Source organism: Hippopotamus amphibius, chromosome 2, assembly GCF_030028045.1.
Source record: "Hippopotamus amphibius kiboko isolate mHipAmp2 chromosome 2, mHipAmp2.hap2, whole genome shotgun sequence".
NCBI lineage: Eukaryota > Metazoa > Chordata > Mammalia > Artiodactyla > Hippopotamidae > Hippopotamus > Hippopotamus amphibius.
The window spans coordinates 211,804,182-211,826,597 of record NC_080187.1 but is presented as its reverse complement, the minus strand read 5'-3'; the positions used below and the strand labels follow the sequence as shown (position 1 = coordinate 211,826,597).

The following is a 22,416-nucleotide window of genomic DNA, read 5'->3' as shown; positions in this document are numbered from 1 at the left end:
CTCTGATAATTTATGTACTTGTTTTATACCTTCTGAGGGGATATTAGTGTACTTATTTTAATATCTTCCTAGGGTTTCAGTAATATATTTTTATTTCTTCCCAGGGGTGGAGTAATATGACTAGGCCCCAAAGAAAAAGCATACGTGCTCAGCCAAGCCGGGGCTGCAGAATCTGGATTACTCGCTGATGCACTTTTGGTCTGGGTACAGGACGCATCATGAGGCAGCGTTAATGTCCCGCCTCCCTGCAACAGGACTTTTAAGGTCACACTTTCACTTTGGTTTTAGTTCTTTACAACCTGATGTCGTTCAGGAGATGATGTGCTTTTAAAGTCTCACTTTGCCAGAGTTGCAGAACCCAGTGTCCTATCAGTATGATATATTGACTTGGTCTGTTACCTTTTTAAAGAATTATGTATTCCTTATTGGTGTTTTATTAAAACGAGTAGGGCCATCTAGTGGTTTCATTTCCTGTGAGATGGGGCATTGGGTCTGGGTTGTAGATTCTTCCTGTTTGGGACATTTGACTAATTCATCTTTTGGAAGACCCTGTTGACCCTTTCTTCTACCTGGTAATTTTGTGTGATCACTGATCCTGATTAAGTGTTGAACTTTCTTTCCACCTAAATTATATGTTAATCCCATACCAACCAAACCAGTCTTTCCTCTTCTTGAAAGAGTTCCTGTTTTTTTTTCTCGATTATTGGTTTGCTCAGTTCCATAGCATTATTTTTACCTCAGAAACAATGCACATATATATTTATGCATTTCTATACAAAACAACAATTAGGGACTTCCCAGGTGGCGCAGTGGTTAAGAATCGGCCTGCCAATGCAGGGGACGTGGGTTTGATCCCTGGTCTCGGAAGATTCCACATGCTGCAGAGCAGCTAAGCCCGTGAGCCACAGTTACTGAGCCTGTGTTCTAGAGCCTACAAGCCACAACTACTGAAGCCTGCACGCCCAGAGCCTGTGCTCCACAAAAACAGAAGCCACCACATTGAGAAGCCCATGAGTGGCAAGGAAGAGTAGCCCCTGCTCTCCGCAACTAGAGAAAGCCCACGCGCAGCAGCAAAGACCCAACGCAGGCAAAAATTTAAATAAATAAATAAATAAATAAATAAATTTATTTATTTAAAAAACCCAACAATAATTAGGTAGGAGAAATGATATATCCACATATAAATAATAGCCACTTGTTAAAATCCATTAACCAGAAGCAAATCCATAATTGGTTATCCATTTTTTGAATTATGACTGTATTTTTGTACTCATTATTTTTTTCTCTTTTGAGAAATATTATGAATCCATGATCTTTCATAGACTCATCTTGCTCCAAGTAACCATAATAACAATAATATTTTGTGCTCAAATTCTTACAATTTGGTAAATGGAAACCCTTAAATTGGGTCTTTTAGTATTCTCATATTGCCTCTAACATTTTTTAAAAAATTAGATTCTTGCTTTCTGGTGGCAACAGGATATTCCAGGCTCATTCTGATAGTTCTTTTCCCTTTCCCAGCACAAAGAGCCATCTATCCTCTGGGCAGTCCTGTTTTATTTTTTTAATTGGCAAAGTATTAGAATAGTGGGCGTGGGAGGATGCATATGAAAGATGGGGAAAAGTTTCATTGCTGCTATTTGAGCCACTTGCATTGGAAAACACGACTTTAAAAAATAAACTATGATTTCCAATAATTTTTCAAATTTATTGATATTATATTGATGTATACTACTTTTCTTATAGTAAATGGTATCACCTGATACCAAGACTTTCTCCCCAGTAACAACAGTTCTATAAATGTATATGCTCCTAATATGGTCCAAGCACTATCCCTGCTTTGAGGAATTCACAGTCTAGTAGGAGATAAGCTGGATGTAACATGTCTCTGTTCTTCTCGCCTTAGGATCTTAGACATTGCTTGTCAGAATATCTCACTTCCCTTGGCATATAACACTCCTGAGAATAACTTGATAGAGATTGAGATCATCACAGAGATTTAAAAAATAGCCATAGAGGTCTTGGAAGACTGAGATACAAAGACAAGTGGCTGGAGACACTCAGAAACAAAGAAACAAAAACAAAGACAGGAAGAGATTAATGGAATGAGAGGGAGGGAGATGTGTTTTTGTGATGAGAAGTGTGGGAAAGAGGGAGCACTCAGAAAGCCGAGCAGGAAAGAGAGCAAGAGGATTACAGCAATATTTGAGACAAAAAATGAAGAGGAAAATAAATGATAGATATGGAAAAAGTGATTAATTTTGAGAGAAGATTTACAGCAAGATATGAGAAGTAGGGAGAGATGTGAGGACACTAAAGGAAAGAAAAATGGGCAGAATGAGAAAGAAAAGTAGAGAGCAGCTCACTCAAACTATTTCTTTCCCAGACCATAAATACAAGCTACAGACTCACTGATGGAAAAAAACAGCAGAATTTGCATGGTTTTAGCTGAACTCATATTAAGAAGTTAGCCCTGTGGGGGAGCTACATATTTCCAGTCTCAGTTTTCTTGGACATTGGTCATTAGGCTACTTATTGTTTGCTTACAGCATCTTCATGTCCATCTTGTTGGCCATCTTGGGCTTCGTAAGTTCAGCTACTAGACTTAACTTTCCATAACTCACAATGTGGAAGATCTCTGCATTCTTATATTCAGTTCTGGGATCAGCTGAAAGTCAAAGGTCTCACTTGCCCCACGCAGGGTTGATCAATCCTATCCTGTCACCATTTCCATCACTGTCAGCAGGCTATATCACAGTGCAGAAGCCAGAAGTGTTATTATTCTTATGAATACTTAAAGCCTTCAGTCTCTGCATCACAAACTCACAAAATGCTCTATCGCGGGCCAGCTGTCTCTTCCTATAGTCCAGCTTAATATTCTCTGGACCACGTGACCAGTGCTTCATAGAAATTTGTTGGAAGAATGGCTATCCAGTTCTGCTATTCCAGTATCAGCTAGGGGAAAGAGGCAGAGGCCTTCGACACTTGAAAATGCATAAAGTTAGCATTTTTAAAGCTGATGGCCAACACTTTCCTTGGATTTTTCTTGTTTTCTTGTTGCAAACCCTTTCTTCTTGTTAATATGGGCTTATATCACCTGGGGTGTGGTCAGAATGACTTTCTCATGGTGTTGAGACTAAAGTGGACTCCTTTCCAGCCTGTAGTGACTCATGGCTCCAACATCAGCATCTACCAAGCCTTGGTCTCCAAATTTGGTATGCATAAGTGTTATCTGGGAGCCTGTTAAAAAGGCAGGGACCCACTTGCAGGGATTTGGTCTGAGGAAAGGAGATGGGGGCAGGTATCTGAATTATAACACTGCCTAATGTGATTCTGATGTGGCCATCCTTCAAGAAACATTTCCCAAAGTAAATGACGGTAGGTCTTTGCTTACATTTTAGAAGGTATATTGCCAATCCTGAACCCGGTATGACCCTCTGCTTGTGTCAGGCACAGGTATATTGAAGTCTTCAAAGCTTCTTCCCGGACCATATATCCTACTGTTGCCATCTTCTACATCAGTTCACAGCCTGGATATACACTGTTAAACTTGACTTGCAGAGTTGAAGTAAACTAATTATGAGCTTCGTATCTTTTTTAGGATAGGCAGTCTACTGTTTTAGCGTACAACATGTCCCCACAAATCTGCTAGAAAATCAAAAGTTCAAAGAAGAAATTGTATATTATAACAGGCTTTCATGCTCAGAGAGCTAAAAAAATTATAAAATTCACAGTAACATCCTATCTTTTAGATTCCATCTTTGATGATATTTCCAGCATTTTGTACGTGTTCTTTCCGTTTTGTTCTTTCCTTGTTCTTTATTGCATTTGCATCATTTTTAATAATTTCCATCTTTGACTCTATTGTGGTACCTACCTGTGAGGTCTTACCTCTTATCACTAGTATCAGAGTTACATATTTTTTCCTTTTTCCACTCGCTCTGCTGTGCACACGTGGTGATGTTTATGAGACTGAACAATTGGCTGCTGGGCATGGCCACCATGAGGTAGCTTAGAACATTCTTTGCTGCCTGGCTTATAAAAGTCTGAAATTTGTATCTGGAAGGTGCATAGAGGTGTCAGTGAAAAGGGCTTAAAAATGCAGGATGTAAGGATATTAAAAGTCTGAAGTTGAGGGTTGTCTCAAAAAGGAGAATCCAATTTAAACGAAACTGGTTTGCTATACAAAATGCAAGGTAAAGCTTTATTACTCATCCATATATTCTGCTAAATATGCTGGATTACAGCAATGAAGACATGAAGTCAAAGACCTTACAGACTGGTGGAGGAGATAGGCAATAAATTACAAGTGAACTCTATAAAAGAAATACAGGGTGCTATGTGTACATTGATAGGGACCCCTCTCACCCAGAGGAGGCTGTGTATGGTTTAGCCAGTGAAAAAGGTAGAAAGAAATGTTGCAAAATACCCAAGATCTTAGAAACAAGAAACAGCATGGTATGTGTGGCAAAGGTTAGTTTTCAAAATGGATACAACATTAGTTCCCATTCCACATGCTTTTCTTGACAATGTGACTTGATGTTCCACCAGACTCTAGCTGGATCAATGTGATCTCTGATCTGAAAGTGATGCTATGCAACTTCCAAGGCTAAGTCATAAAAATGATAAAGCTTGGGATGCTTTCTCTTGGAATCCAGCCACCCTGCTATGAGGAATCCTAATCAGCTACTCGAAGAAGCCATATGCAGGTGTTGTGGGTGACAGCCCCGGGTAGGTTCCAGTCTAGCATCAACCAACAGACATATGAGTCAATAATCCTTCAGATTGTTCTAGATGCCAGCCTATGTCTCTTCCTTCCTGAGGCCCCAGACATCATTCAGCTGAGAAAAAGTTCAGCAGTATAGAGGCTTCAAGCTTAGTACCAACAGGACTCCTTCAGCCCTCTTTATCAGCAATCCCCTTCTGAGTGTGGGTGATTTCTTCCATGATATTAAAGAGCTGCAGGAGTTCTTCACATTTGTACATCTTGTATTGAGAGCAAGAGAGAAACAGCTCTCTTATTCCCAACCATTCAAAACACAAAACAAAACTGTACATCTCCCTGATGGACTGCACTGAACCAATTACTGATGCTAGAGAAATTCCATATGCTGATTGGCTTAAGTCTGATTTGCTGCACAACGACTGCAGCAAGAGACAAGAGACTATGTTAACCAGCTTTTGTCAATCAAGGCTCAACCCTGGAGAAAGGAAGTGAAGTCAATCCCACCAACCAAAATTCTGCTACACTGCTGGAGGGGGATATTTAAAAAACACATCTATATGTATGTTTCTCAAATAATTTTCTGTAGACCACTGGTGGACCCCCGCAGTCTAAATGAGTGGGCTGCAGATAATCTGGTGGTTTCAGAGAGGTAAAAAATACTTTAAAAATTGTTTATTCCACAAATTTGGAACATAAAATTAGTTTCACAGAAGTATAGACATATTCCTATATTTTTATTCTTAAAGATTATGTTTCAAACAGTTGTTTTCTTTTGAAAATCAGTCAGTAGAGTTCCTCTGGGCTAATGTAGCTTGTCACCATTCACATTGTATTGTCTACTTGACTATGAATTTTATGAAGCTACATGTATTATTGCTCACTTTATATTCTGAGCCACAGCACTGTGCCTGGCATATACTCAGTATACTCATTAAGTACTTAATAAATATTTGTTGAATGAATTTTTCCTTAATTTGCATATTTCTCATTTCTATTATAATGTGTCTAGCCACAGTTCACAAAAATGGTTTATTGGTCAAGAATAATGATGAACATATTAAATTAATGCAGAATATATAAACTTAAATAGTGAGCTGATTCCAGTATAAATAAAGAATGGGAAGATGAATGGGCTGGACAAATGGAACTGTGTAAAATGATGATTTGATGTAAACAGACAAAATATAAAAGTGTGAAAATGGGGGTTTTATTGAACCGGTCATGCTTTTACCTCTAACTCTCAATTCATTGTTTATTATAAAACTATCATATATATATATGATATACATATACACATTTAAGTTATGGGAAGTCACTCAAAAAATAGAAACAGAGTATATAACTTCTAAATCCACACAGGGAAAATTATGGTTAAAAAATACCCATAATTTAATACCTAATAATTCAAAAGGAAGCAATTAAAGATGAAGAAACAAAATGAAATAAAACATGGATGAAATGGGATAAGTAAAAGCACAAATTGAGGTGGTTAATCTAAACCCAGTTAATTCTATATTACAGTAAATGCAAATGAACTAAATTCCCATGTAAAAGGCCAGATTGTTAGATTGGATAATAATATAAATTATATGCTGTTTAAAAGAAACACACCTAAAACATAAGGATATAGAAAGACTGAAATTAAAGCATACAAAAATATCTCATTCAAATTGTAAAAAAAAGAAAGCTATTTATTGAACAAAATAAATAGACTTTAAGGCAGAAAGAATTTCTAGAGATAAAAGAGCTATCTCATAATGTCAAAAACATCATCTTACCAGTAAAATACGTCAGATTTTAATTTGTATGCACTTAATAACACGCCCTTAAATACATAAATCAAAAAATAATAGACTACAAAGAGAAAGGGATAAATCCAAAATCATAGTTGGAGACTTTAAGTCTTTTAATAATCGAGAGACTAAGCAGGAAAAAAAAAAGAGACAAATGATCTGAACAACATACTTAAGAATTTTGACCTAAGTTGATATACAGATGTTATAGTCACCTTTCAGAAGTGAGAAAGACCCCTCAATCAAACTTGGTTCAGATGTTGATACTAGTGATACCACACAGATACCAACAGGACATGAAAAGTTTTATTATTCAAATAATGGGCCAAATACTTCGAAATTGAATAATCACACTTCTAAATAACTTCCGAGTCAAAGAATAAATCACAAGGAAATGTAGCATATATTTTAAAGGATATGGCTCTTCTGCTTTTCTTTCAGAAAACAGAGTAGACAGGAACACTTTCCCACTACTTTTATGAGGCCAACTTAACCTTGATACCAAAACCCAAAAAAGATGCGATGGGAAAAATATTACAGACCACTACTCCTAATAAACATAGACACAGACACCTTTAAACAAATATTAGCAAATAAAATCTAGCAATATGTTAAAGGATATCACTATACTATCCAGGTAATGCAAAGCTCGTTTAACATTTGGAAATCAATCAGTGTAATCAATAACATTAACAGCATGAAGGAAAAGAGTCATATGATTATTTAAACAGATGTAGAAAAATATTTTACAAAAGTCAATATTCACTCACGATAAAAACTTTCAGCAAACTAGGAATAAAAGGGAATTTCTCCTGTCTGACAAAGGCTATGTAAACCAACAGCTAAAATTATAATAATGAAATATTGAACACTTTTACTTCAATATTAGGAATAAAACAATGATGACCTCTCTTACCATTTCTTTAGACATTAAACTGGCAGTCCTAGCCTGTGCAATAAAGAAAGAAAAAGAAATAAAGGGTATAATAACTGGAAAGGAAGATATAACATTATATTTGTAGACAAAATGATTTTTGGAAAACCCTAAGAAATCCACAAAAGAATCTATCAAAATTAACACATTTTTGACCAGAGACATATTACAGCCGCAGGTGTTAGTTTCTGTAAAGCTCAATAATGTATTAAGAGAGCATGGTTACAGGATACAAGGTCAATATAGTAGATTCTCATTATTCACTGAAGTTACATTCTATAAAGATGTTGTGAACACTGAATTAGCAAATACTAAACATTTGCTCCTGGAAAAATACAGGGTTAGGTTCCTGTGAACCTCTGAGTACAAGACTTTCGTCAATCAACATGTAAACTTTTTATAATGTGTGCTTTTGTTTAAAGACATGTTTTAAAATATATAGTGTTGATTCAATAACATTGAACTCGTGGCCAACAGCATTACAACTCATGACTGAACAAAGCTTATCTAACACATGTATTTTCCCTGTTAGGCACATCACAACCTTCTTGTGCTTAGGAACACCTGAGAGCAGTTCAGTACTATCCTTAGGGGACATTTTAAACAGCAAAGTCACCAACAGAAAAGGTAAAAATGCAACAAATGTGACACTAAATATACCATGAAAAGGACACTTGTTTACAGTTTGACAACTAAAACAAGAAGGTAGAATGTTGCCTTCCTTGACCTTGGCTGGGAGGTGTGTGTTACTTGACTTAAATTTTTCATCACTCTGCTCATGTCTGTGAATGAACATGAAAGCACTGTGAGTACTGACTTACAAATATACTTCAGCAATTAGGTGAATTTGCAAATACAGAATCTACAAATAATGAGGATCAGAATCTACAAATTATGAGGATCAACTACATATAAAAATAAATTGTATTACTATATATAAGCAAAAACAATTGGAAATGAAACCTTAAAATACTTTTAAAATATAAAAAAGTCATGAATAAATTTATTTCAGAATAAAATTTAAACTGAAACCTACAAAATTTTGCTGAAAAATGACTTAAATAAATAAAGAGATATCTCATATTCATGCATTGGAAGATTCAATAGTATTAAGATAGCCATCTTCCAATTCATCTATAGAGCCAATATAATCTCAATAAAAATGTCCCAAATCTTTTTCTTTGTATAAATTGGCAAACTGAGTCTAAAATTTATATGGATATGCAAAGACTTAGACTAGCTAACACAATTTTGTAAAATAAAAATAAAGTTGAAGAAACTACATTATGTGATTCCAAGACTTACTATAGAGCTACAGTAATCATGACAGTATGGTAAAAATTTTAAAATGGAAAAGATTAATAAGTCTAGAAAGAAACCCACACACATACAAGTCAATTGATTTTCAAAAAAATTGCCAAAGCAATTCAACGGGAGAAAGGAACTTTTTTGAACCAAATTATATGGGAACAACTGCGTTTCCATATGGAAAAGTTTCCAAATGAAGTTTGACCCCTACTTCACAGTATTTGCAAAAATTAATTCAAGAAGGATAATAGTCCTGAATGTAATAGCTAAAACTATAAAGCCTCCAGAAGAAAACAGGGGAGAATCTTTGCCAACTTTGGGCAGGCAAACCATTTTAGAGAGAAGATCAAAAAGCACTTGCCATGTTTCCATTTTCAAAGAAAAATCAATGAATTGAACCTTACTGTAATTTCAAACAGAAGTATTTTACCTAGAACACATATAGAACCCACACAAATCAATAATAAAAAGACAAACAATTCAAATTTTTAAAATGGGCAATAGACCTGAACATTTACTTCACAAAAGAAATAAAAATCACTAAAAGGCACATAAAAACATGATCAACATCATTAGACATCAGAGAAAATAAAATTAAAGCAACGAGATGGCTGAAAAAGCCACATTAGAATTGTTAAAAATAATAAAGGCTCACAACAACAAATGTTGGCAAATCTGTGGGGCAGTTGGAACTCTCTACATTGCTGGAGGGAGTGTAAAATTATGCAAACACTTTGAAAAAATGTGTGGCAGTTCCTTAGAAAGTCAAACTTAAAACTATTCTATGACCCAGTAGTTCCACTGAACAAAAGACTTGTATAAAATGTGTTTACTCATAATAGCCCCAAAGCTAGAAACAACCCAATAGAATGGAGAAACAAATTGTGGTATCTTCACACTATGCAATAAAAAAGTATCCATTTCTGATACATGAAACAATGTAAATGATTCTCAAAAACATATGTTGGGTAAAAGAAGCCTGACAGAAGGGTACGTACTGTATGGTTCCATTTGCAGGAAGCTCCAGAACAGACAAAATTAATCAATCAATGGTGAAAGAAATTAGAAAAACAGTTGTTCATAGGGGAGGGCAAGGATTGACTAGAAGAACTTTTCTCAAGTGATTAAAATGTTTTATACTTTAATTGGGATATTGATGTTTTCAAAATTAATCAAATTTTACACTTAAGTGCATTTCACTGTATATAAATTTCATCTTTAAAAAAAAGGTCTTGGGAATTCCCTGGTGGCGCAGTGGTTAAGAATCCTCATACCAGTGCAGGGGACACGGGTTCGAACCTTAGGCCAGGAAGATCCCACATGCCACAGAGCAACTAAGCCCGTGTGCCTCAACTACTGAGCTGGCACTCTAGAGCCCTCGAGCCACAACTACTGAAGCCCACACACCTACAGCCTGTGCTACACAACAAGAGAAGCCACCACAATAAAAAGTCCATGCACCGCATGCAGCAACAAAGACCCAAAGCTGCCAGTAAATAAATAAATAAATAAATTTATTAAAAAAAGAAAGGTGTTGAACAATCTCTTCTCTGCACAAAAGCCACCCTCAAGTACACACACATACTTCACATTAACACATCAGATTGCAAAAATTAAAATCTAATTGTTGGGGCTTCCCTGGTGGTCCAGTGGTTAAGATTTTGCCTTCCAATGCAGGGGATGTGGGTTCAATCCCTGGTTGGGTAGCTAAGATCCCACATGCCTCATGGCCAAAAAAAAAAAAACCCGAAACCAAACCGAAAGCATAGAACAGAAGCAATATTGTAACAAATTCAATAAAGACTTTAAAAATCTAATTGTCATTGAGTCTGTGGAACAACTGAACTTGTATTCTCCATTTGTGGGAGTATAAACTGACAATGGCTTCAGAAAGCAATTTGACAATATTTAATGCAGTTGAATGTGTGCACATGACCCAGAAACTCCGCTGCCAATTGTGTACCCCCTAAAACTCAAGACATGTGAGTATTTTCAAAGCAGCATGTGTGTAATAGTTACAAACTAGAAATCACTCAATGCCCTCCAACATGAAAAAAATGGATGTATAAATCGTGCCTTGGCCATACAACCAAATATCAAACAGCAGTAAAAAACAAAGTAGAGTTACTCCTATCAGTTATGTTTCTGGGTAGAGCTACTCAGAAACAGAATACTGAGTAGAAAAAAATATGCAGGAAAATACATACTGCATGATAGTATTTATATAAAATATGAAAATACAAGGTCAATTCAATGAACTCCCTATGCGTGTATGCATAAATAGGAATGGTATGAAAACATGAGTGAATGATAAGCATCAAGTTCAGGACGGTGGTTACCTCTAGGGAAAGGGGTACACAGAGGCTCCATTTCTACTTGTGATGCTTTATTTTCAAAATCTAAAGCAAATGTGGAAAAATATTAATATCTGTTATGTTTGGTGGTGGATACAGGGTATTTATCAGAGACACTGTTCTACCTGCATTTCTGCATAAGATAAACAGAGAAGAAAGAAGTCAACTCTCTGATAACTCAAGCTTAGAAAGACTGGTGTAAGGATAAGTTAATAGTTTTATTGTCTCCTGAAGAGAAATGTAAAGTATTTCATTGCCCAATAATATAGGAGTAGTTAAATTCTTTGGAGTTTTGGGTATACTTTAGCTCATTTATTTATCCTTATCCTCTTTCCAGAAAGGATCTGAGGTAGCTTGCAACAAAAGATATATACAATGAGCCAGGAAAATATAAACCTAAGTAGAAAATCAGGATCAAAGATAACAAATATTCCATCAATACTGGTTAACCACAGCTGCTGTGATCAAGTTTCAAACTTGGCTCTGAACTTCTTGGCAACAGTAACTATTCCATCTCCAGCTGACCCATGAAAGCAGGTTAGGAAAACTGACCTTTGTTCTTCAGGATTTAACTTAATATCCTCCTGAGCAGTATCTCTGTATTCTATTTTGCATTTTTGCCTTGTTAACTAGCCAGGTTCTTCTTTTCACTTGTTCTTTTGTCCTTCTCTCCTTTCCTTCCTGCTTCCTTTCTTTTCTGTCCTTTCTTTTCGTTCTTTCATTTATTCTTCTCAGATGCCAGATGCTTAAAACTAACAATGGTTATGAATGCAGGTCCTATCTAGTATTTACTGGTTGAAATACTGTTGGGTGAAGCTTTTAACCTCTCTATGCCTCAGTTTTCTAATGTTCAAATAGGGCTAATAACAATGTATATCACAGTGTGGGGATATTAAGCGAGACTGCATGCAAAAAGCTTAGAATAATATGACACCACCCAATAAATCTTAGTTGTTGTTATGATTATTATTTGTCAGTGGAGGAGAATATGAATCCCAGTGTAGTCCCTGCCCTGGTCAGGAGTAGATCAGGAGCAGGGTAAGGCTTCACTGTCTCATATGCCAGGCCATTAGTGGAGTAATGTCTGGGAAGTAGGGAGCTGATACCAGCACCATCCTCAGAGTGTAGCACAGTTAACTAGCCTCAGATCAACAGCACACTTAGCCGCCCTCCCCAGATCTAACAGCATGCATAACCACCTAACTGCCAAACCAGGATATGGGGGACAGCGTCTCGCCAGAGGGCAGTCACTGGACATTCCTGCTTTTGAGGCGATATTCTATTCCTGCTCCAGATTCCTTTTGGAAAAAAGCAATCCTTCAGAGCACATCAGCCTCCACAGTCTCAGACTATGGGGTGTGCATCTCTTCCCCCTTCCCAAAGACCCTGGAAAACCCCAAGTAGAGAGGACAACTTCTTCCAAGGATCATCACTAGCAACACAGAGCCCTCACTTGATTCCAGACACAGTAGACACCGGCCCCCTTGTCCTTTCATCTGTGGATTATCCTCACCCAGGAAGTCCAGTGAGCATGAGTTGGGAAGAAGCTGAACTGCAGGGGATAAGAATTAGGTGGGAGGACACAGCCTGTGGGGCTTTGGGACCAGGTAAAGTAAGGATGCAAGTAATAGAAATCGGTCAGTATGAGACCGTGGGGATGGACAAGAGGGAGCTCAGGGACAAAGGGATGAGAGACCAAGTGACTAAAGCTGGAGCATTAAGGAGGTTTGGTTTCAGGAACAAGATAGAAACCCTATTACTAGGCCTGAAGCAGGAGGTCTGGGTAGAGCCAGCAGTGCCTGTAGGCTTGCTGCTAGAGTCAGTGAGTACCGATCTTTGGCTCCCTAAATACCCAGGAAGATTGGGGAGGGCCAAGAATGCATGTGAATGTGAGGGTCAAGTCTCTTTAGCATCAGAGGTGGGAGGGTTGGGAGAAGAGGCAGCATTCAGGACCCTAGAGAGGTCATTTATTAAACAGCCAGGCACTCACCTGCCTGGCCTTGAGCGAGCAACTGTTCCACACATGCCTGAGAAGTCACACTTTCTTGCCTCTCCTATTTCCTAGGAGCCCACCAACAAGATATTCTTGTTTCTCATCTCAACATCACTCTCAAGGTGGGCCTCATTTCTATACCAAATAAGACAGAAACACCAGGAGAGATCACCCTTTACCAGACAGATGAGAGATGGTCCATAGGTTTCAATTAAGAGAGAAAGAGGATCATCAGGAAACACTACCAGTTCTTCCTGTCTTGGAGCACCAACTCTGTGGTTCAGCCTGTTTCTAGAAGATGAAGAAGAGCTTCTTTTACTGGGTGGTCGCTTTGTGCCAGGCATTATGATAAATGCCTTAAATGCTTTATCTCACTCGATCCTCACAGCAACCTTATGAGGTAGGTACTACTATGGGGAAACTGAGGTGCAGATGGGTCACAGTCTACACTGGGAGCTGAAGCGCTGAGATGCAGACCCAGGACGGTGAGACTGAAAAGGACGGGTTCTGAAACATGATGTTAGCCTCCTAAACTTGAGCGCTCCTTCTTGGGGGAGGCTGACCATGAGCTCTTAAGGATGTAGGCCTTTCTTAGAACCGCAAAAGCAGCTTACCTCCCTTCCTTCTGAGCATTTCTGTGGCATTTTGTTGTCCTGTAACTTCTATTCTCATTTTCCCACATCCTCGTGGTCCTGCTGCGATAGAGCTGCCAGGTAAAATCTGAGCAAATTGGAGAACTCCAATTTATTGACCTGTAAGATTGTGTTTCTGAAGTTGTATTACTTCTTGCTATGGTAATGGGGTCCAAACACCCTCCTCACCAGCATGAAGTAGGACAACCCCCTGCTTACACTTTATTTACCTGTTTGATCTTCAACTGGAATTAGAAAAATTAGAAACTTTCACTCATAAACCCCTAATAATTCTGAGGTATGGGTATACCTCAATGCCTACCTAAAAATAGAGCTTCAGAGCAGCTAACAACAGAAACACCGTTCAGAGAAGCGGACTGACTAGTCACCGCATTTTACATATACTCAGGATCTCTTAAGACAAAGCGTTTTCTTCTTGCCCCAGTTTTGACACATTTTCCTGTCTTCTGCCCATAGTGACCCCCTGTGATTCCCTGAGGATGCATCCTTAGAAAATGAGGCCTCTTCCTATATAAGTGAAGAGAAGGGCTCCTATTCAGCTAAAGAGAAACCTACAATAAATATGACAACTCTGAATGGATTAAGGAGACAAACACATTTTCTTTTAAACTAATTTATTAATAAGTTTATTCTTCACTTATAAAAAAGAACATATTTTTGGCTTTGAAATCAAGACATAAAATAAAGAGGCAAGTAACTAAAAATTATCAGCTGAAAGTAGATAGAAGCAACTCATGCTGAACCATGAGCAAACACTACGTGCTTTGGCCTATAGCAGGGGCACCAGTCAAAGCAAGAACCGAAGATGTGGGGCCCATTCAAGGCCCAGGGTGTCTCTAAAGACTGCTTAGTTCCCAAAGGTTGTTTGGTCAACATACATAGGAAATGAATTCTCCCTTTCTCTCTCTTTCCTTCTTTCCTTCCTAACCTTTAACTATGAGAACAGCAGGCAATAATGCTTTGATGCTAGTCTTTCTAGTTTGTAGGATAGTGTCGTTGTTGTTTTAACATGTTTAACCTACATATTTTCAACCTTCAAAAACATAAAACTGCAAAAATCAACTGTAACTAAAAGCCATTTCTATTTTTGGTCAGTTATCTGTTGTAGGCAAAGCTTCATATAGGAATTTTTATTGCGGATTTCTATGACTGCATCCTTAACAAGCTCAATGAACATCTGTGGCCAAAGCTTCTGCAAAGCCTCATTTTTCATGTTGATTTCTGTGGCTTCTTTCACAAGATCCTCGATATACATCTTGCAGAATTTCTTTTTTTCCTTTATTTCCTGTTAAAAAAAAAGAACATTTTGCATTCAATGATAATTAATCCCAAAATCAAAGCAACAATGAGCTGAACCAGAGAAACCTGAAATAATCTATTGTGACCCCCACCCCTCAGAGCAGGAATACTTTCCTAGACACTCTTGACACGGAGCTCTGCTTGAGTCAAGACAGCAACTGGGAGCTTACTTCTTCCCAGTCCACTCCCACCTCTGTGGGACAGCTCTGTTAAAAATGTGTTTCTTGGCAACTACCGGAAGAAAACTTCCAGTTGAACTAATATGAAACCCATTTGCTAATTGTGGGGGGAAATAAGGCTTTTAAATTATTTTTTAAAGTGTTTCTTTATTGGAATCATTGAATCATAACTACTATTTCTCCACTGACAGTCCTTCTCCTTTCTCAGTGCAGGTAGCTTACTTCACACAAGTCAGCTGAATGCACAGATTCATGGCTTCTAGTGGTAAATATATCAGGGCGCTGACACTGACAATCTTAATTAGTATGAGGTCAGTTAATATCCATATACATACTTAAAATATCCATACTGTGAATTCACTCTGCATTCTAGGAAAGCATGTAGTGCTACATTACAGTGACTTCTGTGGCCGAGACCACTGGGACAAGGTTGGGGGAAAGTGTACAAGGAGGAAGAGGACATATATACAAGCCTGGGACCCAGGGTTTGGCCTTCAGAAGGGACAGTGCTCCCACTCAACCTCTGGGTCTGGCAGTCTGCAAATGAAAAACCTGGATTCAAAACACAACAGAGGAAGTTTTGAGACCAAAACTATTGGGGCATTGGGCCTCATTTTCATCCTAGAGGCTGAAATAAAGCCATTTTGATTAATGCAAGAATTCAACATTTATTCTGGCTGCTTATAGTTTTAGAGAGTATCTAGGCATGATGATGGAAAGTGCCATGTACAGGTGTAAAAAATCAATGGGATAGATCAGATAATCAGAATTATAGGAGAGGGACTTCCCTGGTGGTGGCGCAGTGGTTAAGAATCCACCTGCCAATGCAGGGGACACGGGTTCCACCCCTGATCCGGGAAGATCCCACATGCCGCGGAGCAACTAAGCCTGTGTGCCACAACTACTGAAGCCCATGCACCTAGAGCCCAGTGCTCCACAACAAGAGAAGCCACGGCACTGAGAAGCCCATGCACCGCAACGAGGAGTAGCCCCCACTCGCTGCAACTAGAAAAAGCCTGCACGCAGCAATGAAACCCTAACGCAGCAAAAAAAAAAAAAAAAAGGAAAAGGAATTATAGGAGAAGCAATTCACATAAATAGAGGAGGAAAGAAATAATAAATGTCAATGAGACAATAGGTTTAACTACTCGGAAAAGGATCTACTGAAACCTCCAATTCAAATCAAAACACCAAAATAATTGAAAAATAGAGTTACATTTAAAATATCAATAAATATTCCCATTAAAATCACACTACAATGATTTATAACAAGAAGGAAAATGCTTAGATTATAATGTTAAGTGGAAAAAGAAAAATACTAAATGAAATTCTGATAGAGGTTGGCTTACATGTGTATGTATTTGTCAACACTTAGCAACTATATACCTAAGATTTATATTTCATTGTATATAAATTTTACCTCGAAATAAGAAGCTATATGAAATACTGAAGTCTAATGATCTGCATGCTGAATTATTTAGGGAGACGCATGATACTGTGTGCAATTACTTTGAAATAAAATTTAAAAATAAGGTGGATTGTTGATGGATAGAGGATGGGTAAATGCATAGATAAGTGACAAAGCAAGTACCCTGTACCATACAATACTAACAGTAGAATTTAGATTTGGGTGTTGGGTGTTTACTGTAAAATTCTTTCAACTTTGTTGTATGTTTGAAATTTTCATTAAAAAGTTACAAAAATATATAGAAAGTTAAAAGAAAATATACTGAAGTGTCATTAAGATTGTCTTTGGGTAGTGAGATGGTGAGTGGGTTTTTTTTTTTTGCGCTTTTCTTCTATTTCTTTTCCTTTTCCAAATTTTTACAATTTATAAAACAACAAAATAAATATGTTTTAGACTCGATTAATTAATATAGGTTAATGATGAGTCCCAATTGTCACTAACTTCCTCTAACAGAGGCATATTTTGGAAATTTTCCTATGACATATAAGATTCTTCTAAATAATCACTCACCATTCAGGGGTCAACATGCTGATCCGATTTAGTTCATGCGCTAAAAACAACAGGCCATGCATTGACCTATCATAAAAATATGTAAAGATTTTGATGGGCAATAAATAACAAATGGTTCCAGCTGGCGACTTCTCCAGTGAACCTAACTTCACTAACTCTGAAATATCGTCTGGGGCTTCGTCACCTGCACTGTCAGCTTGTCAATGAGAACAGCATTTAGCCGCTCCCTTTTAACAGTCGGTAAATCCGGGCTACAGAGGGACTACCAGGAAGAAAGACCAGTGTAAATCACTGGAGATCAACAACTACAACCAGGAATAGCTTACAACGAGCAACGTATTTACACAAGTAGAAGACCTCTCTACAGACATCTAAGTTTCCTAAAACACCATTTTGAATTTTAAAAAAAAGTTCTAGCAGTAGGACTGGAAAATGTTTATAGTAATAAGGGATAAAAAAATTTAAAGAATTTTTAAGTGATGAATTTTGTTAAATAATTTAGACATAATACAAATTAAAACAAATTAAAATAAACTTTTCATAATTGGCATAGTGCAATTTTTGGTGTTTTAAAATGTCCTGCTATAGTTTACTCCATGACTTTTTAAACATGTTGATACAGAATTGTATCTACTATAATAATCCTTAATTTAGTGAATGTGTTTGAAAACATCTTTGCTTCATCATTTCTTCTCTCCTCTAAGCCAATTACCCTGCCTCTCCGTACTCTAACACTCCTCAGGTGTCTGCCAGGACAACTCACTCTGCATGTCCAGAAATGATCCTATTAAGAGCACATTAGACATCTCTCTCTTGCTCTGACCCGTCAAGAAGCTGTTGCTCTTTGAATAATGCTTTTTCCATTCTCAAATACTTTCATTTACTTATTTTTTTTATCCCACAATATCCCTGTTTTTGGGGAGGGGTCATAAAGCAAGTATTTTACAAGTTCCATCCTGATGAGATGAACTCTATACAATATTGTTTATATTATTTCATTGAACTAAAATTTTGTTGTCATGAAGATTGAAAAAAAGTAGGTCAAAGGTAGATTTGTTACAGAGTTATTTTAACTATAATGGTTCTTGTATAGGAATTTAATCCATATCTCCATTTTATAAATGGGAAACTAACGTCAACAGAGGTTGAGAGACTTGCTCAGGATTAGACAACATCTACTAACACTTCTCTAGAGAAAACTTGAGTCTAGTCCTTGAGGAACCTGCTGTCTAGCTGGAGAGATGGCCTACACAAACTAAAAGCTTAACTAAAAGAAATGAAACAGTAAATAAGTGCAGAATGAGATGCTTAGACAGCAAATAAAATCAGTGTTCAAAGAAGCGAGAGCCTTTTGTGCTGCTGTGGTCAACAAGACTTCAGGAAGCAGCATGATATACTGTGGAAGAAACCAAGGTCAGGAATCAGAAGGTCTGAGTTCTAGAGGCACTTCAGTCAGGATCTCACCACGTGAGCCTCAGCAGTTCACCTAAGTTTCCAGTTTTCCTCATCTGCCTGAGAATAGAACTGGATCCTTTAAAGTCCCTTTCAGCTCTCCATCCATCTTAAACCTTTTTAAGAGTGAGTCAGGAGGCTGGATGAACAACTATCAAGCCACAGAGTTATACACGTCACATGTCATGTGTATAATGAAGGGGTCTGCTCATCCTGATTTGTGAGAAACTTACTTCTAGTAATTCCTTCAACAACTCAGGATATACAGAGGAGAGAGGATGAGCACTCTGTGTTGCAGTGATTTAAATATTTTTCATGTGGTGGGGAATGTGAGGTTGTGAGTCAAGAGAAAGTGATTAAGAGACCAGGGCAAGGTCTTTCAGGTAATAAGTAAGTGCTGGAATCATGGGCTCAAATCCAAGTCTCCTAAAGGCATAGTATTCTTTCCATAATGTTATGTGGCTTCAGGGTTTTTTTTTTCCCCTTTGATATTTCTCAAAACAGGAGTCAACATTCACTGTCTTCACCTCTTGATTGTTTATTTACTGCTCAAACCACTTTAATCGAGACTCTGCTTATATGACTCCACTGAAAGTACTCCTGTTTTGAAAAAAAAAAAGACTTCGATTGCTAACTTTATCAAATTTTTCCCCTCTAGTTTGTCCCCTTGGGATGTTAGAAAATCATAGCTTACCCAATCAAGGTCATATTTTCATCTGTGTTGTAAATGAGAACTTTAAAATTTTGCTTCTCACATTTGGGTTTTTATTTGCTCTGGAGTCATTTTTTGTTGTATGGTGTGAAGTAGGGGGTCTATATATATTTCTGATTTGATATTCCATTTCTTCAGTAGCATTTATTAGATAGTCTGTCTGTTCTAGTCTGCAATACCTGCTATCTATATAAAGTTTTCCCATATACATGGAATAGTTCTATTTTGTCCATGGGTCTATGTATCTATTCCTATATTGCCTTAATTACTACAGCTATAATAATACTTCATATCTGGTAAGGCCAGTTCTCCCCACTTATACTCTTGTGTTATTTTAGGTCCTTTGCTCTATCAGACAACTTTGAGATCAACTGGTGAAGTTCCACAAATAACCCTGTCCAAATTTTGATTAGAACTGCCTTATATTGACAGACATAGGAAGAACTGACATCTTTAACTATGTAGAAAGTTTCTGTTCATAAACATAAACTATCTATTTAGCTCTTCTTCAATGTCTTTTAATAAAACTTAATAATTTTCTCTGTACAGGGCTTAGACATTTTATTATTCATCCCTATAGTGTTTATTGTTATGGTAAATGGTATATTATTTTAAACTTATTTTTGAATAGGTAATACAATCTATGTTGAATTGTTGGTCCCTTCTCTCACTGATTTCTAAAAGTTCTTTATGATTGAGGGAGGCTGGTTGTGAACTATTTTTTTGTCATTGTTTATTTGATCCCCCGAAGGTCTTTCTCATCCCAATGCTATACATTAATTTTCCATTGTTTCTTATAGAATTTTATGCTTTCATTATAAACTTTAACATCTCTGACTCATTTGGAATTTATGCTGATGTAAGTATAATGTCTGAATCCAGTGTTTTTTTTCCCCTCAATTCCCTAGTTATTCCCAAGTCACTATTTGGATAATCCCATCTGACATGTTTAAGATTATTCTTTATCATATAATAAATTCTCTTTTGTGTTTGGATGTATATTTGAATTTTCCATTCTATCCCATTACACTATTTCTTCATGACCATCCTGTTTTACCTGATTTCACAATATATCTTAATACCTAGTAGTGCTAGTTTTCTTACTATTTTTCTTTTTCAGAGTTTTTAGGGCTATTTATGTTTATTTTCCCACAGGTTGTAGGATCAAATCCAATGACTAATTTTTGGTATTTTTATTGGAATCATATTAAATTTTAAGTTAATTTAAGGAAAACGGACATTTTGTATTAGGCCCTTTCTTATCCAAAACATGGTAGGTTTTTCCATTTGTATAAATCTTTCGCGTGCTTCATTCATGTTTTAAAGTCTACTTCATATTGCATATTTATGAATTAATTATTAGGTATTTTATCTTTTTGTGTTGCTACTGTGAGCTGGGTCTTTTTTCCATCACATTTTCTTTTTGGTTGTTATTTACTTAAATGGAAGCTGTTGATTTATGCTCTATTACTGAATTTTTTTTTTACAGCTTTTTATAGTTCCTCAATTAATTATCTTGGGGTTTCCAGGTATCCAATAATATTGTCTGCAATAGTAAGTTTACTCCCTTTCTTTCAAGTTACCACTTTCTTTCTCTTGTCTAATTGCACTATGTTGATAAATAATAATATTGATGTGATATTGAACATCCTTGTCTTGAGGCTAACTTCAATGACGCATTAGTGTTCTAATGCTATGCAAAAAAATTACCTCAAATTGGATGTTTAAAGCAACGCACATCTATTATCTCACAGTTTCCATGCATCAGGAGTCCCAGGCAAGGATTAGCTGGGTGCTATGCTCAGGACGTCACAAGGCTGTAGTCAAGGTGTTGGCCAGGCTGTGTTCCTTTCTAATGCTTGAGGTCTTCTTCTAAACTCAAGTGGTTGCTGGCAAAATGCAGTTCCTGAAGTCCCATCTTCTTGCAGGCTGTCAGCAGGGGTTGTTGTCAGCTCCTAGAAGCTTCTGGAAGTTCCCTGCCATGTGACCCTCTCAAAATATGATAACTTACTTCTTCAAGATCACTAGGAGACTCTCTTAGGGAAAGCTTGAATCCTCTTTTAAAGGATTTGCCTGATTGGGTCAGGTTTACCCAAGTAATCTCCCTTTCTACTAACTCAAAGACAACTCATTAGAAACCTTAGTTATAGCTGCAAAATCCCTTTATCCTTACCATATTCCATTGGTTAGAAGCAAGTCACAGGCTTTACCTGCACTTGGGGGATTATACAGGAGTGTTATCAGGATTATACCGGAGGACATCAGAGGGTGGGAATCAAGGCCATCTTAGTTAGAATTCTGCCTACTATTAATGCCAATATGCGAATCAAGCATAATGCTTGCTAACCATTTTCTAATTATCCTATTTACTAAGTTGAAAAAATTAAGAATGGTTGTTGAATTGTATGAAATGCCTTTTGAATGTCTATAGAAATAATCACAAATTTTTACCTTAGATCTATTATTGGGTTGGCCAAAAAGTTCATTTGTCTCTTTCCATAAGATGGCTCTAGTAGCACTTAGCTGTCTTTAACTTCATTCAAAACAATTTTGTTAGATTGTATGTGACAGCTGTCATATCAGTGTGCATTTTAATTAATTAATTAATTAATTAATTAATTTCTTGGCTGCATTGGATCTTCGTTGCTGCATACAGGCTTTCTCTAGTTGTGGCAAGTGGGAGTTACTCTTTGTTGTGTGTATGGCATTCTCATTGCAGTAGCTTCTCTTTTTGTGGAGCACGGGCTGCAGGCGCGAGGGCTTCAGTAGTTGCGGCACATGGGCTCAGAAGTTGTGGCTCATGGGCTCTAGAGCGCAGGATCCGTAGTTGTGGCATATGAGCTTAGTTGTTCCATGGCATGTGGGATCTTCCTGGACCAGGGATCAAACCTGTGTCCCCTACATTGGCAGGCGGATTCTTAACCATTGCGCCAGCAGGAAAGTCCCTCAGTGTGCATTTTAAAAAAGACATCAAAATTGGTGAATTTTTGTATAGCCATTTTAATATTGAAGATGGAAGAAAAAAGCAACATTTT

The 22,416-nt window shown here is 37.2% G+C and overlaps 1 protein-coding gene across 3 annotated transcripts in view; it reads right to left on the bottom strand.

The window, feature by feature from the left end:
- Positions 1 to 14,358: 14,358 nt before the first annotated feature.
- Positions 14,359 to 22,416, bottom strand: part of LRRC49 (leucine rich repeat containing 49) — a 143,465-nt gene continuing 135,407 nt past the window's right edge. For all 3 annotated transcript variants that reach the window (XM_057724379.1, XM_057724380.1, XM_057724381.1), the window contains one exon: positions 14,359 to 15,046. In XM_057724379.1, coding sequence (XP_057580362.1) covers positions 14,843 to 15,046 — 204 coding nt within the window. In that variant the 3' untranslated portion in view covers positions 14,359 to 14,842. The remainder of the gene's footprint in view (positions 15,047 to 22,416) is intronic.